Source organism: Aythya marila (assembly GCF_965140915.1).
Source record: "Aythya marila genome assembly, chromosome: 3".
NCBI classification, from domain to species: Eukaryota; Metazoa; Chordata; class Aves; order Anseriformes; family Anatidae; genus Aythya; species Aythya marila.
This window is the reverse complement of record NC_139044.1, coordinates 112,518,104-112,537,964: the sequence shown is the minus strand read 5'-3', so window position 1 is coordinate 112,537,964 and position 19,861 is coordinate 112,518,104. Positions and strand designations below refer to the sequence as shown.

General features: G+C 45.6%; 1 protein-coding gene across 2 annotated transcripts in view; it reads right to left on the bottom strand.

The window, feature by feature from the left end:
• EVA1A (eva-1 homolog A, regulator of programmed cell death) overlaps positions 1 to 19,614 on the bottom strand; it is a 199,027-nt gene extending 179,413 nt beyond the window's left edge. For both annotated transcript variants that reach the window (XM_082755731.1, XM_082755732.1), the window contains exon 1: positions 19,468 to 19,614. In XM_082755731.1, coding sequence (XP_082611857.1) covers positions 19,468 to 19,567 — 100 coding nt within the window. In that variant the 5' untranslated portion in view covers positions 19,568 to 19,614. The remainder of the gene's footprint in view (positions 1 to 19,467) is intronic.
• Positions 19,615 to 19,861: the final 247 nt, after the last annotated feature.

Sequence of the window (19,861 nt, the reverse complement as noted above, 5' to 3'; positions counted from 1 at the left end):
CTGCCCTCTTGCTTCCAGGCTTTTACTGCCAGCCCAATCTGAATTTCTACTGGTGATCAACAGAAACGTTACCGGAGAGAAGAGTGGTGAATGTCTCCAAGCCCATTCACCCTCCAACTCCCAAGGTACAAGGGTGGGTCCTGTATAAACAGGTTTTTTGTTTGAGGGCACCCAACAAAGCAGAGCCTGACCTTTCCCCTTCAGAGGAACAGCAGGCTTCAATCAAATGTTGCCGAGGGTTGGAGTTATTTTCCCCTCATGCAGGTCAGGGTGATGCTTGAACTCTCCTTGCCTCAGCTTCCCCACCCACCCCATCAATCTCAGCTCTGCCCTGCCTGACAGCTGGGGCCACCGTGATTTACAGCAGCCTCCCCCACAGCTGCATCTCCTCTGGGACTTTCTCTGCCACTAAGTGCCTCCACTTTTTGGGCTTTGGGTCTCCTTCTTGGGACCATTTCAGTGACAGAATCTATCCTCTTTGCAGGAGGAGAAGGAGGACACTTGCCAGACTGACATTTTCACATTAAATTTTATTTCCTAAGAGCACACTTTGAGCTGGAAGACATCAGGTTAGATGTGGCTGAACTACGTCTATTGTTTCAAAGTGCTGCAGTGTGTAAAGCATTTAAGGGCAAAAATGCTGTTGGTTTTGACCCATGATAATGTTGACATAAATAGGACTCCAGATAAGGGCTAAGAAACTACATCCTATATTACCCTATGGGAATGGTAAAGGTTCCTAGGGGAACAGTCCAGCTATGTTTAAGCAGCAATTTATGCTCGTGGGCTACTCCTAGGTGGTATAAAGATTGTTATCAATGCAGCCTCACTGCTGTCAGAACTACGCTACTTCACCCTTGAAGATCCAGTCCATTAACTTTCATAATACTAAACACAGTAAACTACCAAGAAAAAGTTCCTCCTTTCCCTTCTGCCAGGAGACACCGAGCGCTGACTGGCTGCATCCCAGTTACAAGCACATTTTTCAATAAGCTTCTTATTGTAAATACACTTTTCATTATTTCACAGCCAGATGAAGTCTGGCTACCATTCTGGACACTGCTTTAAAGACTAAGAGCTTTTATCAGACTGTTTCAAGCCTGGGCACTAATCAGGAGAGTTGCTGTGATGGCCCAGAGCCCAGGATAAGCCTTTGCCTGCACCTAATGCTTGCTAAAAGAAAATAGCACTAGGGTGCTGCCAGGTAAGGTGGCCAGAGCATGCAATTGGATTTCCTCCACTCTTGTTTTAGGCAATACAGCCAAGCTTGGCAAACCCTACTCACTGTTTCCTGGGAAAATGGTGGTGTGGGTGGGTAAGACAGGTAAGAAATGAGTGGAGCTAGGCAGAAAGAAGGAGGACTGCACCCAACTTCTTCCCATTCATCTTTGGGGAAACTTCTGGGCTACAACCCTGCAGAGAAACCAAGGATGGGAATGGCCTGATTGCACCTTACAGTGTGCACCAGCAGACTAGAATTGAAAAGGAGCCAGGGGGTTCCTCGTCAAAAGGAGAATCTGGTAGAAGAAGAATCACAGAATTACGTCATTTGGAAAAGTTGGAAAGTGGTAAGTTGGAAAAGACCCCCAAGATCATCAAGCCCAACCATTAACCTGTAAGCCATCACTGCCAAGCCTACCACTAAGCCATGTCCCTAAGCACCACATCCACACAGCCTTCAAATACTCCCAGGGATAGTGACTCAACCACTGCCCTGGGCAGCCTGTTCCGATGCCTCACAACCACTTCTGTGAAGAAATGTCTCCTAATTTCCAACCTCAACCTCCCCTGGCACAACTTGAGGTCATTTCTTCTTGTCCTGTTGCTTGGGAGAAGAGACTGACCCCTACCCTGCTACAGCCTCCTTTCAGGTAGTTGGAGAGAGCAATAAGGTCTCCCCTGAGCCTCCTTTTCTCCAGGCTAAATAACCCCAGTTCCCTCAGCTCATAAGATGTGTTCTCTAGACCTTTCACCAGCTTCTGCCCTTTTCTGAACTCACTCCAGCACCTCAATGTCCTTCTTGTAGTGAGGGTCCCAGAACTAACACAGTACTTGAGGTACAGCCTCACCAGAGCTGAGTACAGTAGGACAATCACTTCCCTGGTCCTGCTGGCCCCGCTATTTCTGATACAAGCCAGGATGCTGTTGGCCTTCTTGGACACCTGAGCACTCTGCTGCCTCACATTCAGCTGGCTATTGACCAATACCCCCAGGTTTCCACCAGGCAGCTTTCCAGTTGGACCAAGCTAAAACAGATGTGTTCCCATCTCAGGGGTTATTCTTGAAAAATGCCCTTTTTTTAAGACATATTTTCCAGCCCTGCTTTTTTTTTTTTTTTTTTTTTCTTGACATAACTGATGATGAAAGAACTGATCCCAGAAAATGAAGAGCTGAGCCCAGAGAAAAGTGTTACAGTGAAAGAGCCTACAATCTTTTCCCCAAAACAAATTTCAGGACTTAAACATCAACTCTTAAATATTTGCTGCAAACGGGACACTATAAAGACAACCTGCCCTTCAGAATGAACATACTTAAATTATCAGCCCCTTCTGAAAGAGTTATTTCTTCTTGCTGAGCCACTGATCATACAAACACAGCAAAACACTGCCGGTGTCTCATTAACTTGTGCTTGAGGCCTGTCTCTCACTGTCCAAAATTGGCTCAAAAACAAAAAAGAAAAAGAAAAAAAGAATCCCACAGGCCTGCACACAACTGAAACATCATATAAGCAGGTTTCTAGCTCAGAGAAATCACATGCCATGCCTCTTGCTAAAGCTTTTGTTCTTGCAAGCCACTATTGGCTCTCCTTCCTCCCACATGAGTGGAAGCACTATGCCAGGCCATCTGGCACATCAAAATTTATCTTCAGATTTCATTATCCAACCCACTGACCCCAATGTTTCCTTCCATTGACTAATGAGATTAGCCCATCACCTCCTAATTGCAGCATTTATACCTAGTGTGTTTTACAACACCCAAGAAAACAAATCCCTAGGTTGTTTCAGAGCGAATGAATGTAATTCTGCTCTTAGAACAAGCACTGCATTTAGAACAGGAGATGGGCACATACATCAGAACAATTAATGAATGTACTTAGGCAGCAAAGTGAAATGCAGAAAATATAAATACAAATGCAGTAATCTCAAACCATTGAGGTCAGTCTCCTCAGTCCTGGGGTTTGTTTGGTGCTGTCAGAAGAGCTCAAGGAGTACTATCTAGCGTTCCTCACAGTAAGGGAATGGTTGCGAGGATAGCAGTCTACTACATAAGCATTACTTGAAAGGACACGGACACAAAGTGGTATTCCAGCTCCCTACCTTGCCACCCTGGTAGGTGGCACTTCAAAAAGTGTCATAAAAAGACAGAAAGAAGGACTTAAAAAATCACTGAATGTCTGCTGCATATCAGCAAAGTGCTATTAACTAACTATGGCTCAGGAGATGGTCTGGAATTTAGGATATCAGCTTTGCTGCTCTCCAGTTTAGTGATTTTGAGCAGGACCTGTCTGGTCTGAGCCAGCTGTCTGGACCTTCTGTAGGTCAATGGAGAGGAACCAGAAATCCTGGGATGCCCCTCATCTCCAGATGTAGATGTAATGCAACTCAGATGGTGTATGTGCTAGAAGTCCAAAGGAAAAGCTTAGGTGGGATGAAGGTGTCTTTCGTACAGTTAAATGAAACCAAATCCCATAGTCTGAGACTCAGTTTCTCCATCTGCAAAATACTGTTGGTATTTATTATGGTGAAATGCCTGTACAGCTATGAATGATCAATGCCATGCAGCTGTGAATTATTTGATAGATTTATTGAGTGTGCTTGAACGTGTTACTTGGAGACCTGTAGTAAATTCAAAACTAGAGGGAGAAATGGGAGGAAAGCCATTTATAGAAATGGCTTTCTATAAAGCTAGAAACTTTAGAGTTAAGTCATGAACAAAAAAGCACCTGGCCCTTCCTGCCTTGGAGGCAAACCAAGCCTCCGAGGTGTTTTACCTCCACCTCTACCTTACTACTGCACGTTTTAAAGTTTCCAGAGCTGTCTGAAAAGCCTCGTTAGAAACACCAGTAATGATTTATCACTGAAGCACTAGCACAAACAAGCCATCAGAGTGAGAACAAGACAGCCTTCACCAGAGCACTCAGACTGCACAGAGCTTTACGCATGCCTGGGCATCCAGAAAGCTGGATGCTCCCCAAGCAAGACTCAGGTGGACAGCAGTCTGGAAGAGCAAATTTCCATCCCTACCCACCAATTTCCCGTATGCTCAATCTCAGTTTAAGTACACCATCAGGCAGACATTTCCATGCCTCTCCCCACCACGTTTCGTGATGTGTGCCTTCCACATCCCTCATATCTAAACTGCACATCCCACGGGGGATTGAGCACAGCTGAGCTTTGTTATCGCATGAGCAGGCACTATTTACATGACAGCTTTTCTACAATGCAAATCAGGCCCATTGTCACCAATGGAAAAAGCCCTAAATGGAAAGTTATTGCCCTTTGATAGTCACTCCTTCAAGAGCAGAAAAGGGTTTTGACCTCACTCTCGCCCCAACACCACCAGGCCAAGTGTTCAGGGAAAAAGCATCAGACCCTCTCCACATCCATCAGTGCTGCCATTAAGCCAATGATATAGGGCTGGGATGGAGGCAGCTTCAGGCTCTGCAAGAAAGCAATGCTAGGAAATGGGCTAGAAAGTCCCAAGGGGTCATGCATCTAGCCAGGCTCCTTCCATATCCACCATTTCGTTGCTTGGGCCCCTTTGGCAAGCAGACCCCAAAATGTTCTTCCTTACTAATCCCCCAACACTGATAAAGCTGAGAGGGGCTTGAAAAGGCAACTCTGCATCCAGCAGGCATGGATACTTGGACAGCATCCCTCTCAGGGTACTAACAGCATCCTCCAGCCCTCACTAACCCCACAGCAGAAAACTAGTTTTCACCCAGCAGAAGAATTTTGAACAAAGGGACAGGCCTGAGTTGAAAGACAAATCTTAAATCTCTTATAATCAAGATGAGTCCATCTGATTTGGTTCTTTTAAAGACAAAGGGTAAAATTTGGACCAAGCACATCCTGACTTCTTACTGGGGAGAGGAGAGGACAGGACAGGACTGGACACAGTGAGGAAGTAGAAGTGTTTCACTCTATCACCTCTGCAAGAAGGGATGCTAGTGGAGGTAACATCAGAGACCTCTGTCATCAGGCCCAGCTGCCAAAGGAAAGGATCCCGCCAGCCCCAGCTGCACTTTTACTTTTCTTCAGATATTCAGGCAACCACCATGGTGTCTTACACGTGAGCAACTTGCTGAAGCAGTGTCTCACCAAAAGCATTTGCTGGCAAACCTCATAAATGTGGATAAATCCACTGTCTGCTCCATTTGAGCTTGCTTTTAACCTTCATGAGCTACCACTGCTTATCAAATGCCTCCTGTCAGCTGCACCTGCCCCCTGCCAGCTCCACCTGCAGCCTCTCCCCAGCCCAAAGCTGGAGCTGTCTCATGCTGTGTTAACCCCCTCGTACAAGAGAAATAAGCAGGTTCAGGCCTATCAAGCTGCTCATCCACTTTTTTTTTACGTTTTTTTTTTATATATATATAGTCCTACTTTTGCACTGAGAGAAGTGTGGGAGAACATTCATGGGGTAGTACAAACACTCCACAACTTCCCAGCACCAAAGCTCCTTGGAAGTCACAAAAATCTAATTATGGGAGCTGAGCTCCAAAAATCAAAGGATCACAGAATGGTTTAGGTTAGAAGGGACCTTAAAGGCCATCCAGTCCCAATCCCTGCCATGGCAGGGACACCTCCCACCAGCCCAGGCTGCCCCCAGCCCCGTCCAGCCTGGCCTCGGGCACTGCCAGGGATGGGGCACCCACAGCTCATTGGGGCAGCCTGGGCATCCACCCTCATAGTGAAAATAACTACAAGGAATCAAGCTGTAGCAAAAAAACACATGGAGACACTTGGGAGCAGTAATCAATTGGGACAGGCAGGAAAACAGAGGCTCAGGCCTACAGCCAGGCTCTCACAGCAAGCTTTGGGGCCGGAACACACAGGAGGCCTGGAACAGTCTCTTTAATCACGGGCTCTCCTCACACTTGAACCAGGCCTGGGGCTACAGCCCCAGACACCAGGAGACCCGTGGTTTGTGCCTCTAGTTTGCTTGATGGCATTTCATTTCATTGAACATGATTTCTTTCCCATGTGTCTTGCTCTCCCCTGTGCATATAAAGGATGGAAGCCTTTTAAAAAAAAAAAAAAAAAAAAAAAACACCGAGTGAAATTCAGGGTGGGCATTAGTTATTTCTGACAGCAATAAAACAATGTCTGAAAAGGGTTTCTTTGTTGCTTTCTATTTCTTTTTTTTCCTCTCTGAGCTGCAGCTTAGAGGGGGGAAATGAGAAGACAATGTCCCACCCAACGCCTGACTGACAGTGACAGGGCCTGGCTCTGTCAGCACGGCAGAAGTTGTGCTTTTGGGGGAACATTGTTTTCATTTCAGGAGAAAGAAAAAAAAAAAAAGGAAATGAGTAATCCCAGAAGGAAAGGGACTGAATGCTTGCTCAGACTCCACCATGAAGAGATTGCTATTGTCAAAGGGTGTTGCATTGTTCTGGCCTTTCTGAGAAACCTTAAAATATATCCAGAATTTTAACATGCACAGAAAACAGATTGGTTTCTTCAGCTGCAATGCCCTATTTGCAGACTGGCTGGTGAAATACTACAGTTTAGAAGTATTAATTATCCTGATTAACCCTTGTTTTTGCTAATGACTCATTAAAATAAATAAATAAATCTGATTAATGAGGAGTGGGCATAAAGAGAAGTCAACCCTGCCTTATGTGAATAGTCATGCTGCTTTAAATGGAATTACACACAAGTAAGGGCTCCTCACAAATTAATCATTAGCCTCCAGGCTGATCAACAGCAAATTATTACAGTATCTGGCCAGGCTCATTCTTTCCCTGGTGTCATTTTCCAACACTGTCCAATCTGCCCAGCCTGCCAGTGTGCTGCAAGGTTTGGACTTCCAGCCAGGAGTCAAGCTCCAGGCAAGACCTCCAATATCAGTCAAAGAAATAGGATGCAGGAGAGATGCCATGGCACAAGGAGTTCCTTAAGGATCAGGAAAAGCTCTCAACCCAGGAAGCTGTTGGGATTATTCCCTCTGCATATGTAATGTGGTTGCATTTCATGGGAGCAGCTGGAACCAGCCAGGACTGTATATCTAATCCCCCAGAGTAGAGTGATCTCAGAAGGGGAATAAATATGTGTAATATAAATAAGTAGATAGACAGACAGACAGAGTGGATCCCAAAAGAAGAACTTAAGGATGTAAAGAAGGGAAGCAAGCAAATAACAGCAGCACATGCTACACCAGCATGGAACTGAACCAGGAAGGACAGAGAGAAGCAACTCAGGTCATGGGTGGAAAAGTTTGTCTTTTTCTTCCCCCAATAGAAGGAGCTAGCTTCCTGTGACCAGATATTGGAGAGGTTGATGTAAAAGGGTCCGAGATGTTTTGATCTGTAGTAGAGGGCAATGCTGAGAAGCAGAAGAGGAACTTCTGTCTCACAGGTCAAACCAGCAAAGAAGAGCTCTTTATCTCCAATACCCTGCAACAGGCACCTTCATCAGTTTTGTACTCCAACAGTTTAAATTAAGAGAAACATTTTTTAAAAATCACTTTGTCATTCAAATTGTGATACCGCGCTGGCCGATCATCTTCCTTTTCACCCCCAGCAGGCTTTACTTGAGGAGGAACAATCACCACCAGCTCCACCTAGGTGATGTGTAGGCGATGGGAAAATGTAGAGAAGCCTGGAGTGAACAAAAGGCACTTCAGGCCTGCTGGGGTCAGAAAGCGTATCTGTACGGTAGATTGGGCTCTCCATTAATCCAGCTCTGTTTCTAATGAGATTGGTTCCCATTACAGAAAAAGGAGGTCCATGACTTAATTTGCTATTGTCATGCAGCTTAGGGAGGCAAAATAATCTTATCGGTTTGAACTTGAACCCTGCCCTCCAATTATATGGACATATATGGATGTTAGAGAGAGAAGTAAGAAGTGATTTGCACTTAACCAGCAAGAAAAATTGATTGTCTGCCACCACACATACAGCTTCCTGCTAGACCTTTACACTCCATCAGCTAGAAGGAGGCATTTTCTATTGCCAAAATGTATCAACAGCTACCTGAGTACATAAAGCTGAACCAAATCCCAGCCAAATGGCACCAATCACATTGCAGGGCAACTCGGTGGTGTAGCAGGGCCTCTACTCCTACAGCCAAAGAGAAAGACTGGGCTAACAGCTAGGGACGAGCAAACCCAAAGGGCAGGAAGAATCACATTATTTATTTTCACCCCTTCTTACTGAACTTCTTTCTCTGCCTCCCTGCTCAGCCAACCAGCTTCCCTTGGCTGCAATAGAAGAGAGACTGTCCTCTTCTGGGAGTTCTGTGTCCCACACAACACAGCTAAAACAAAGAATGTTTTGGCAAATAACAGCCAGGCTTCATCTATTCTTTTTTTCTATACAATTCATTCCATCAAAGTTGTTTAGCTGAACAAAACCCAGCACTATCCATTATTGTGAGGCTAACAATAAACTAACATGTGAGCACAGCGTGGGTCACAGATGTGTGTGCTTCATCATCAACTGTGGAGCCACTTCCCTGCTCAACTCACTTTTATAAAGCTTTAACCTCTTTGAGCTGGAATTCAGCTTGAGCACATAAACCAGGAAGCAAACAGTGTTAACACAACAGAAGCAGCCCCTTTACAAAGGATGCATGAAGAAACTGACGTGCTTTGGAAGCAGGCAGATCAACAACCTCACTTTCCAAGGGGTTACCCACACAATGAAAATCCAGAGATAAATTAAACCAGACAAATCCCAGGGGCTCCATTTTAGCGATATCACCTGCACCAGAGGATCTGTATTTGTGCCTTTGAATAGGCACATTTACATTTTTCGCCTGTGAAAAGAAACAAACAAAAACATGGAGGGATAATGTCTTCAAACCTCATTTAGAAGGAGCATGTTCTAGGGACTGACCCCACATTTGTTACCCAACTTTAAGTACTGTTAGCTCATCCTAAATGAAGCAACCCCCAAAGTGCGACTGTTCTAAAATAAAAGTAAATAAATAAATAAATAAATAAATAAAGTTATTCAAAACCAGACCTTTCTTACAACTGCACTTCATGGGTTCAGACTGTACCCACCAACAACTAGAAGCTTGTTATCATATCCACCCCTAGTTTATATTGCCTATGAAACCTAGGTGTAACGTTGCCCCTTCCTTACTGTACAGGGTTGGGCTGGGATGGAATTAAGTTTTTTGTTTGTTTTTATTTGGTTTTGTTTTGTTTTTTAAATGGCTGCCTGTATGGTGTTGTGGTTTTGATTAGTGACCCAAACACACCAATGTTTTAGCTGTTGCTGAGCAGTGTTTGCACTGCATTAAAGCCTCCCCCATTTCTCACCTTGTTCCATGCCCCAGTGAATAGACTGGGGATGCACAAGATGCTGGGAGGGGACACAACCAGGTAAATGACCCAAACTTACTAAAAACATATCCCATGCCATATAATGTCATACTCAGCAATAAATGGATAGGAGGGTAGTTCAGGGAGGTCAACCAAATTTTGCTCAAGAACTGCTCAGGGACATCAGTCTGCCCATGAGAGGTAGCAACAAATTGCCTCTGCCTTTTGCCTCTGTAAAAACTTATTTTGTTTTCTTTCTCTCTTCTTCCACTTCTCCTTCACTTGTTCAATTATTTTTATCATAGCACATGAGCTTTCTTTCTTTTACTCTTCCTTTCCTCTTCCCCAACCCACTGGAGGGGGAAGTGGGCAAGGAGCTACATGGCATTTAGATGTCTACCAGGTCTAAACCCAAACACTTAGCTATGTGCAACCGTAATGCTCATCTTAAGCTTTTTTTGTTTGTTTGTTTGTTGTTTTTGTTTTTGTTTTTTTGCAGATGCTCATTACAGTGCTGGAGATGGAACTGTGGATCAAGCACCAGCAACCATGTATTTCTTCCTGCCTGTCACAGCTTGAGAGGGTGGATAAGGGGCACCGGCTGCTCCTGGAGGCAAAAAAATAGATCCTGAAAAACCTCTGAAAAATTTGCCAGTTCCTAGTGCCCCAAATTGAGAAGTTAGAGGTCTTGACGCTAACCTCTTAGATCCTCATCTGTGCAATGCAGATAACACCCCAGCTTCTCCTTCCAGGAGGGCTGGACAGGTAACTACATCCCTGTTTGCCAGCACTCACAGCAAGCAGAATCGGGTTTAAATAGCACATGGTAAATAAGGCTCTGGGGCCATAAGAAACCTGAAGGTAAAACAAATGATCAAGTTGGAGGCAGCTGGATTGGGCACTGGGCAAGATGTCCACAGGGGACAGGAAGTGGAGGAACAGTAATACACACTCATTAAAGAGTAACTCAGTGTAAATAATAAAATCCAAACAACCTAAAGGGATGGATTCAAGTAGCTACCTTAATTTTAGTATTTCTTAACTTACATCTTTAATGCAGTTTTTGAATATTAAGCAGAAACGATAAACTTTTCCAAAACCAAAGGAGAGATTTTTGTCCTGTAGCACCTTACAGACATTGGCGGGGCCACGGGAGCATTGCACTCACAGGCCCCACACAGACCACAGGGGTAAGAGGTTTCCCAAAGACTGGGGCCCAAAACTGAACACAATCCATCTACAGCAGCTCAAGTTACCACCTATCAGCCTAATTGCACTGACAGTCTGTGCTCTTGGCCCCGACACAGCTTCAAGGGAAAACACGCGAGCCAAAAGCCTTTGCAAAAACACAGCAAACATGGGAAATTAATGCCAGAAATAGCATCTGCCATGGAGCACCCTTAGTAGCAATGCAGAGGAGCAAGCAATAAAGGATCACAGCTGAGCTCACAGGTCCCAGGCACAGGATGCAGGTCACCCCAGCCCACAAAACAATACCAAAAAAAAAAAAAAAAAAAAAAAAAAAAAAAAAAAAAACACAGGAAAAATCTCCCCACTTCTATGTTTGTTTTTATATTTACTTGTAGGAGCAAAAGCCCATTTTAAACCCTCGAGGCTGATACAACACATGTTGATAAAATCCAGCAGCAAAACCACAAGCAGAAACAATCTGATAGCAGATGAAAATAAAACATGATCACATAGGGGGTCTCCAAGTAGGTGGTCTGAATGGTCCTTAGTACCACCATCAGGTACCTGGTCTGTCGTAGGACAGCAAAACACATCTGAAGACAGCCCACGTTCACACCCTTGACATTTTGATGCTTTTGTGGGCTGCTGAAGGAGTGACGAGTGTTTCTGCTAGCACCTAGTATGTCAATACCATGTCAAAAGGTGACACACGAATGTAGTTATGGAAGTTCTTAGGTTGTAGGTGGCTGATAAAGCTTCTTGGGCTCCAGGTCTCTAGGCTTTCTCTGAAATTGCTATTAAAAAAGGAGAGTCTTTGCTTAAATCTTTCAACTGATGTGGGATACTTCACCCGCAGATGTATGTGATCGTCCCTGCCCACCACAACTAAAGTGCTGGGACAACATCTACTGCAAATTCTTCTGCAGTATGCTAAATCCATCTGTTAGTTCATGTTCACTTCTGAAACCCTACCACTCAGAGTTCCCCAGCTGCAAATCCCATACATGCTGCTCCGTCTTCATGCCAGGATCCAGATGGTGCCAAGAGTGATTATTGTACACCAAGCCTTAACATCCAAGGGAACCCCATCAAAACCGATACCACAGCATCCATTAATTCCATTCAAGGGCACAAGGTATATTTGAAAAGCCCCACTCAAGGTTTATTTTACCGTGCATCTCAGAACAGCCAAGCCATCATTGCCTTTCTGACATGAAAAGACACGCAGTGGGTTCCAGGCAGCCAAACATTAAGCACCCCCGAAAGAGCAGATATACATATATTAATTACTACGAACAAGCTCATATCTTGTTAGTGAGCTGAGCTAGGCATACTTGGATCAGCCCAAACCCAAACTGAGGGAGACACAACTCTCTATCTTTCCTCAGGCAAAAAGAACAGCTAGGTAACTAATAATAACAGGTAAGTCATAGAATCATAGAATCATAGAATATCCTGAGTTGGAAGGGACCCTTAAGGATCATCAAGTCCAACTCTTGACACCGCACAGGTCTACCCAAAAGTTCAGACCATGTGACTAAGTGCACAGTCCAATCTCTTCTTAAATTCAGACAGGCTCGGTGCAGTGACCACTTCCCTGGGGAGCCTGTTCCAGTGTGCAACCACCCTCTCTGTGAAGATCCCCCTCCTGATGTCAAGCCTAAATTTCCCCTGCCTCAGCTTAACCCCGTTCCCACGGGTCCTGTCACTGACGTTAATGGAGAAAAGGTCTCCTGCCTCTCGACACCCCCTTACGAGGAAGTTGTAGACTGTGATGAGGTCTCCCCTCAGCCTCCTCTTCTCCAGGCTGAACAGGCCCAGTGACCTCAGCCATTCTTCGTACGTCTTCCAAGCAGTTCTCTTAAGTCAAGCAGTTCTCTTAAAAATATTCTCAATTATTACCTCTATATCAGATTTAATCAGCAAGAAGATGAGTTGGGATTAACTTCTGTGCACCCTACAAAGCAAGTCAGCAAAGTTGCCTCACAGCCGAGCAGAATTTGGCCCTTGCCTGTCTAGGATTTTTGTGCTTTTTCCAAGGGACAACAGCAGTACCTTATCGATGAGGCACACTGGCAAGGGCACAAGGAACTTTGTAGTATCACAAACCAACCTGACCAAAAATACTCTACACTACTTTGAGCGGCACATTGGGTCTGTTCCTGCACACAGCCTTATATTTCTCATAAATCAGAAAGGGACTGAGTCTGTGAAGGTCTTGGGCACCTAAATAAAAAGGAATGACAGGGAGAAAAAAAAAATGGAAAAAAAAGAAAACACTACCACACATCACGCCACACCAGGGCAGTTACTTCAAACAGTCCCCCACAGGGACTGGGATTGCTGTCTTGGATCAGAAAGCAGAAAGTTCAATCTCTACGTGCACATACATGCCAAGCACGAGCAGCAAGTACAGCACGTAAACAGCCCTGGTGTTGGCCACCTAAGTGCAGCACACTTCAATTCTCAGTTCTGAACACCAGGCAGTTTGGGAGAGCAGGCCAGACTTAAATTAGCATCACCAAAAGGATCAGAAGAAGTGCCAAATGTAAAAATGTACGTTCTCTGCCCAGAGACCAAGCTTATTCTGTCCCCCGCAGCTAAAATTATTACTTTAGCACCAAAGTATCTCAGTTGAGAAGGTGATACATTAAAATTCCCACTATTTATTTTTTGAATTGAACAAACGATTTGTGATTTATGAAATCTGCTTTCACAGAGACTTAAATCAGGGAACACATTTTACCTGAGGACATAAACGTTTGCTTTCTTTAATTCTTCAGCATTCGTATCCCTAACAACACACAGACGTGGGATGAATGCTGCAAGGGCATTTTGCTGGAATAGACTGTGCACAAAACAGCTTCCCCTGGGTACAGATAACCTGAGACATTTATTAAAAGTGTATGGTTAAAATTACCATAGTGATTTGTGTTTTTTGTTTGTTTGTTTGTTTGTTTGTTTTAATAATACGAATTAACTGAAGTGTTCCCAGTACTGACAAAAGTTTCCATCAGTGGATCAGTTTCTGGGCCACAGCATTTAGCAGGTGCTGTTTAAACACTGCCACTTGGGATCCCTGGGGACCCTTGGCCCCTGCTGACAGCCCTGATGGCAGGAACCGTGGATTTCCACATGATGCGAGTCAGATGCATGCATGTGGCTCTTGAATATGGCTCACCAAGGCTGGAAGTCATTGCAGACACGAGGTTTCACACAGACCCCTCACGAGACACCCTGGCACCCACAGCAACCCCATCTTCCTTTCCCCTGTGGTGCCTCCTCCTGCTGGGGGCACAAACACAGACCTGCCACTGCTGTGTGGCAGCTGCACCTCTCAGCACAGCCCAGGACCACAAAGACAATCAGAAGCACATTTCTATTCCCAAAATTCAGTTTGGCCCCCTTTAGCTGTGAGGAAAACTAATCTGAACATTGTGAGAGTCAGTTCCCCCTCACAACATTATAAGCATTGGGAAATCCCTGCTGTTTTCTACAGTGTGCCTCAGGACAGGGGCACAGAGCACATAAACCCTGGCCTAACAAAGTCTGTAGATGCTCACAAAGCAGCATCCCTGCTGACAAACTGGGACAAGCCTGAGGCACTGAGACAGCCCCAGGTTTGTGCTTCCAATTGACGTCCTCCCATTGATTTCCTCCTCCAGCACTGCTCAGCTCTCTGCCCATTGACAGGCAGAGCTGCAGACAAAACCCAACACACCTTCCCCTCGGGAGAGCTGCTCAGCTCCTGCTGCCAGAGCCTGGCACCCTCCTTCAGCTCCCCAGGCCTTGCTGACACAGTGCACCATGAAGCCATGTCTCCAGGATGTCATCAGAAGAGGCCCAAGCTGTTTTTTAAGTGGCTTCCATGAGGTTTTGGAATTTGTCACCTCTGCAAAAGGAGAATTTCTTTGTCCCAGCACAGGCCTCCCTCAGCCCACACAGCTGTGATGGATGGGCTGGATTATAGGGCCTCCAGCTGAGGAGGAAAACATTGCCTGGGGCAAAAACCTCTCCGAGCAGCAGCCTGAGGTCCTTCCAACCTCATTCTCCAGGGCCCTTCATAAGGAGAAGGTACAGAGGTGGTCTGGGTTCAGCCCAGCCTTTAAACAAAGTCCAAAATGCGTCTGTTTGCCCTTAGGGTCAAAAGCACAGACCTCATTACTGAGTTACACCACTGCGCTGAAAGAGAAATTGTATCTGCCTTTCTCTCAAAAATCCCCCGTTTGCAGCGTGCAGCTTTCAACACATGGAAATCCTGTCCCCATGCCCCCCCCTCTTGACACTATCGACCCATTCAGCACTCCAAAACCAATATCAAAGTCTGACTAAAGCCATTCAGAAGCTGTTAGCATGTAGATTTGGGTGATAATTTGGTGAATGGGCTTGTCAAACAAATTGCCTTTATTGTGGGCTGATTAAACGCAATCAGGGAGAAGAGCCTTTCCCCTCCCAACTCCAGCCCTCAGCAGCTCCAACAAACACCCTGAGCCAATTAGCAGGGAAGTGGCAAAAGCAGCTTTCACTTGAAACCTGCCATTCTTGGGGAAAAAAAAAAAAAAAAAAAAACACATCACCAACAAAAAAATCTTTGTGCTTTCAAAGCCAGGAAGAGCCTCCAGGGAAAGCTCCCGAAAGCTACCCAGGGCTCACCTGCAGGGCGTGGATGGAGTTATCAGGATTCATCTGGCTCTGTGCCGGGTCAGCTCCCTTAAGCAAAGTGCTGCTCAGATCCTGCTCGTGCCAAATATAATGCAAAGAACATAAATATTAAAGTGGGCCCGGGGGGAGCAACTCTACCGGGGCTGTTTTTTCCTACAGCTTTATGTCCTGCAGCTGGGTTCCCCTGTGTCAGAAAAGGCACGAGTCCCAACCAAAGCTATTTCCATGCCTAGAAACCCTAAGTTTTTGGCGTGGCTCCCTGCAGCGGATCCTCTGATATCTGCAAAGAGTAGAGTTCACAGAACAGCCTTTTCTGCTCTGCAGTGGTAGTGAAAGGATCTGGCCCCACTACAATGAGATTCGTGGCAATCGAACAGATCTGATGCCACTGCTGTCCTATCCAGAAATTAGCTAATGAACAGGAAAGTTACTGCAGGAGGTGAAAGAAGTGGAGCAGCCATGGCACCATAACGTCTAAATCCCTGTAGGTATGCAACTGGAAATTAAACAGCCACCGTGGCTGGTGGTGGCCAGAGCAGAAGTCACCATGTGTTTGCATGATTTATCTGCAGGGCAGCAAAAGGAACCCCATGGCTGGAGCTAGAGACAGCACATGGGGTATGAGCAATAGCTGTTGGCTAAACTTTCAACACTTGCATTTTCAGTTAGCACCAAAGACTAGTTTGGGCCCTGTTTTCTTTAATCCTACACGTCTAAGGAGTGAGCTTTGTGCTTACCAGCTCCCAGGGCCTACGCAGAGTGGCAATGGCACAGGAAGCCACTGCTTTGTCTTGGACTCCCACCATGAATTGAAGAGGGCCAAAATAAAGGTTTAATCAACCAGCAGGGATTTCAGGGAGTTCATTTCCAGGGCTGAGATTAGGATGAAGTGTTTTGCAGTTAAAGCACAGGGAGCTGAAAGACCAGCCTCTTGCCCATACCCCATCAGAGTCTTCAAGCGTCACCTTGAACATAAGGGGTACATGACACACCATGACACTGAGTCCTGAGCACAAGAAGCAATCACAATGAGATTAGATCAAGAGCCCATACTACAAGCAGCCACAGAGAGAAAGTCCAGGCCTTTTATTTTATTATTTTTTTTTTTAAGAAGTGACTGCAAAGTGCCTGGTTACTCCACTCGCTCCCCGAAGACCTGCTTCCTACCCCCACAACCTCCTGCAAACGTCAATGTTTAAAGAACTATTAAAGAAAACAACTCCAAAACTCTCCACATAGTTCAAATACTTCACTTAAAAGGAATTTTAATTCTTACATCTCGGATTGCAGCAGTCCCCAGCATGACACGCACTCGTTGTGGTGTTTGAGCTGTGCAAACAGGAGGGATGGAGCTGCAGAGTGAGACCATGCACTCACAGGTCTGGGAGCCCCAGTGAGGGAGATTTCTGCCTTTTCTGTTTGTGCTTTCCTGTGGGCAACACAGTTCACCTTGCTGGGCCTCTGCTTACCCCCCTGGGAGGCCTTTCCATGACCTATGAAATTCTCCTGCAGCCAAGAGGTGCTTACCTTGAAGACCCTAAACTGTTTCTTTCCAGGACTGGAGCTACGTAGTCTCCTCCTACACCAGCAGCAGCTCCCAGCCATGCTGAGCCAAACCAAGCTGAGAAGCCAGAGAAGTTGTGTGGCTGAATGAGGTCTACAGGGTTTAAAAAACATTATTCTCCGGAGAGCATCAGTTTCTCTTTGGGGACACCACTGCTATTTGCAACCTGGAAAAACCCTTCCATCCCCATGAGCTGTGTCATTTCCTTCCCATAAGTTGGCAGCAGCCAAACTGCTGCCAAAACGTTCCAAAGGATCACATCAAGCCTTGTGTTCCTCAGCAGCAATCAATAGATATGCATTCATCTCCTTGGGATGCAATTTGTGTTTCATGTGCTCCATCTTTAGGTGGGCATATGGTAAGGTTATAAAGTAAGGTTATAAGGTTCCCCCAAAACCTTCACCTGCTCAACTCCAACCATATCAGAGAACAACCCTGAACATCCGAAAGTACAGAAAAAGCAAATAAATGGCTAGAAACCATTCTGGTCAAAGTATGCTACCCCTTTCTATTCCTTATACTAGCTGACAATTCATTTATAGGGGTGACAGTAGCAAAAAAAAAAAAGCTCTACCATGTAGGAAGAGTTAACAGGGCTGTACCACCACTACTGTGTGAGCTCTCAGCACCGACATTTGTAAAATATTTTGGGGAAGCATAACGTGTGATTTGGTACATGCTGTTCCTTTCCCTACCCACTTTCTTCTTGTGGCTACACAGCTCCTGAGCGTGCAAGACGTTATTAGAGCTGCTACACAGTGGGCACAGCCCTTTCCTGCAGCAAATTATGTTTCCTGTCCCATAAGGTACAGTCAGTCCAACATGACTGGGGACACTTGCCAAGCCTGCTATTAGGAAACACGGCTTGGACCTGGTGGAAGATTTTGGTACTTGTGGGAACACAGAAGATTGCATTGTTGGGGTTACAGACCCTGCATCAACTTTGTACAACCTTGCAGTGCAGGTACACAGGGTTATAAACCACCCCTCTTGTCCCAGGGCATGGCAGAACAGTTGAATGCTGCAGAAAATTTGATGTTGTTTTCAGTGGTTTGTTTTTATTTGTAAGTGACAGCATCTGCCCCCGGTGCCAGCATCACCAAACCTAAGGAATTTGCGCCTGCTGCTCCGGCTGTGTGGTGTAGGCACAGCGTGAAGCATCCTTGCTATGGGACACCTCTGTACATGTTTTTTTTAATGCTTATCAGTTGGCCTGGCTGGGAGGAACTGTATCTGCACTGTAGAAAAGCTGAGCTTTTCCCATCACAGCTCTTGTCCCTGTCGTGCCCACTCCATGCACCCCTTTTGTATTAACGTGGTTGCAATGAGGAGCACAGAGAAAGCTCATCGCCAAGAAGGGAGGAGATAGAACACTCTCAGTTGTCCCATTCAGAGGCAGATCTGCCTTGAATGGCAGCCCCCAGGATTGTCCTGCCTCCAAAGGAGACTGAATCACAAGCAAGTCAGCCCCCTTCAGCTTCCCATTAAAAGACTTCAAGCTACTATATATACTTTCCCCCACCCTCTGCCACAAGCTCCTCCTTTCTAACACAAATCTCACAGCACACAGACACACACACTCCCAGAAAGCAAGCAGCAGTGTTGTGATGTGTTGAAACCAGTGAGATTCAGCTCTTGCTAAGGACGCCTTTTTCCATTAGCAAACTGCAATTGGCAGCTCTTATCTGCTCCTTTTGCAACACTCACCTAAAAGACATGCCAGGCTAGACTTCACATTAGGTCACAAAGTTAGGGCAGATATCCCAAAAGCAAAGCGACCCCACTAGCCATTCCTGAGCAAAATAATCACCCTGCTCAACTGCAAAAGGAGACCTGGTATGTTTTCATTGACTCATACACATATCCACAAAGAACAGATGCAGAAAGCTAATTTTAAAGTAGCTGAAGCAGCTGCACATAGTTATAAAACTTATACAGGACTCCCCACCTTCAAAGCACTGTGTATTTAACTGCTGTGCACAACTCAAAACAAGTGCTGTGAATAGTTTTAGTTTCCTATTTTACAACATATTTAGAAATGAGACGCATCTTATCCTGCTTTAAGCAATCACAGGCTGAGTATAATTCATAATCTGCACCTAATGCTTCCTTTTTCTGAGTTTGGGACTTCTGAAACAGTCAGGAGATGTATATAAGAGCAAAGGAATCTGGCCCATTACAAAACACTTAAAATTTCTATGTTAGCTTTCTCTTACATCCTCAGCCATCCCAGTCTCCTAACCTAGCTCCTTTCACTCACTCCTCAGAGAAGGGCAGCACAAACCCAGCTACAAACAGAAGTTAAAACATTTCCCATCCCTGTTCCCAAAGTTACTCAGATCCTACTCCACTGAAACAGTTTTGCTCAGGGTTATTGAGGCAGGCTTTTAACAAACTCAAAATCCTCTTACAGAAGGATCCTTTCCATCAGATTACTTTAAAAGGATTAAAATCACTCCCAGCACAACTCTCCCAGATCTGCTCCCCATCCACTTTCCTTGTGCTGTCCCTGCACACCGTAAAAAGAGCTCCCGGCTGGGTCAGCACTTCTCCCCTACCTGAGAAGTCTGCCGAAGTCCTAGCAAAGTTGCTGCAAGCTGTCAAGCACATCAGTCCCAGGAGAAAGGCGGAGGTAGGAAACACATCTGGGCAGCACATCCTTAGGTATCCTCACGGCTTGTTTTCTTCCAGAGAGAAGAAAAGCGCTCTCTGCCCCAGCCCGACACTCATCGCCCGGAGAAAACTCTTAGTCCCATAGCTTGGAAGGATCGCAGCCAGCAGCCAGGAAGGAAAACCACTCACACACACACACACACATCCCTTGGAGTGAATGAATCCGACTGAGTGAGGCTGACGAATGAGACAGACCTACCTGAGCCTTGGCGGAGGTCCCAGGGTCCTAAAAGCCATCGCTTTTTCACCCAAATTTGCTGCGGGCTCCTCGCGTGCAGC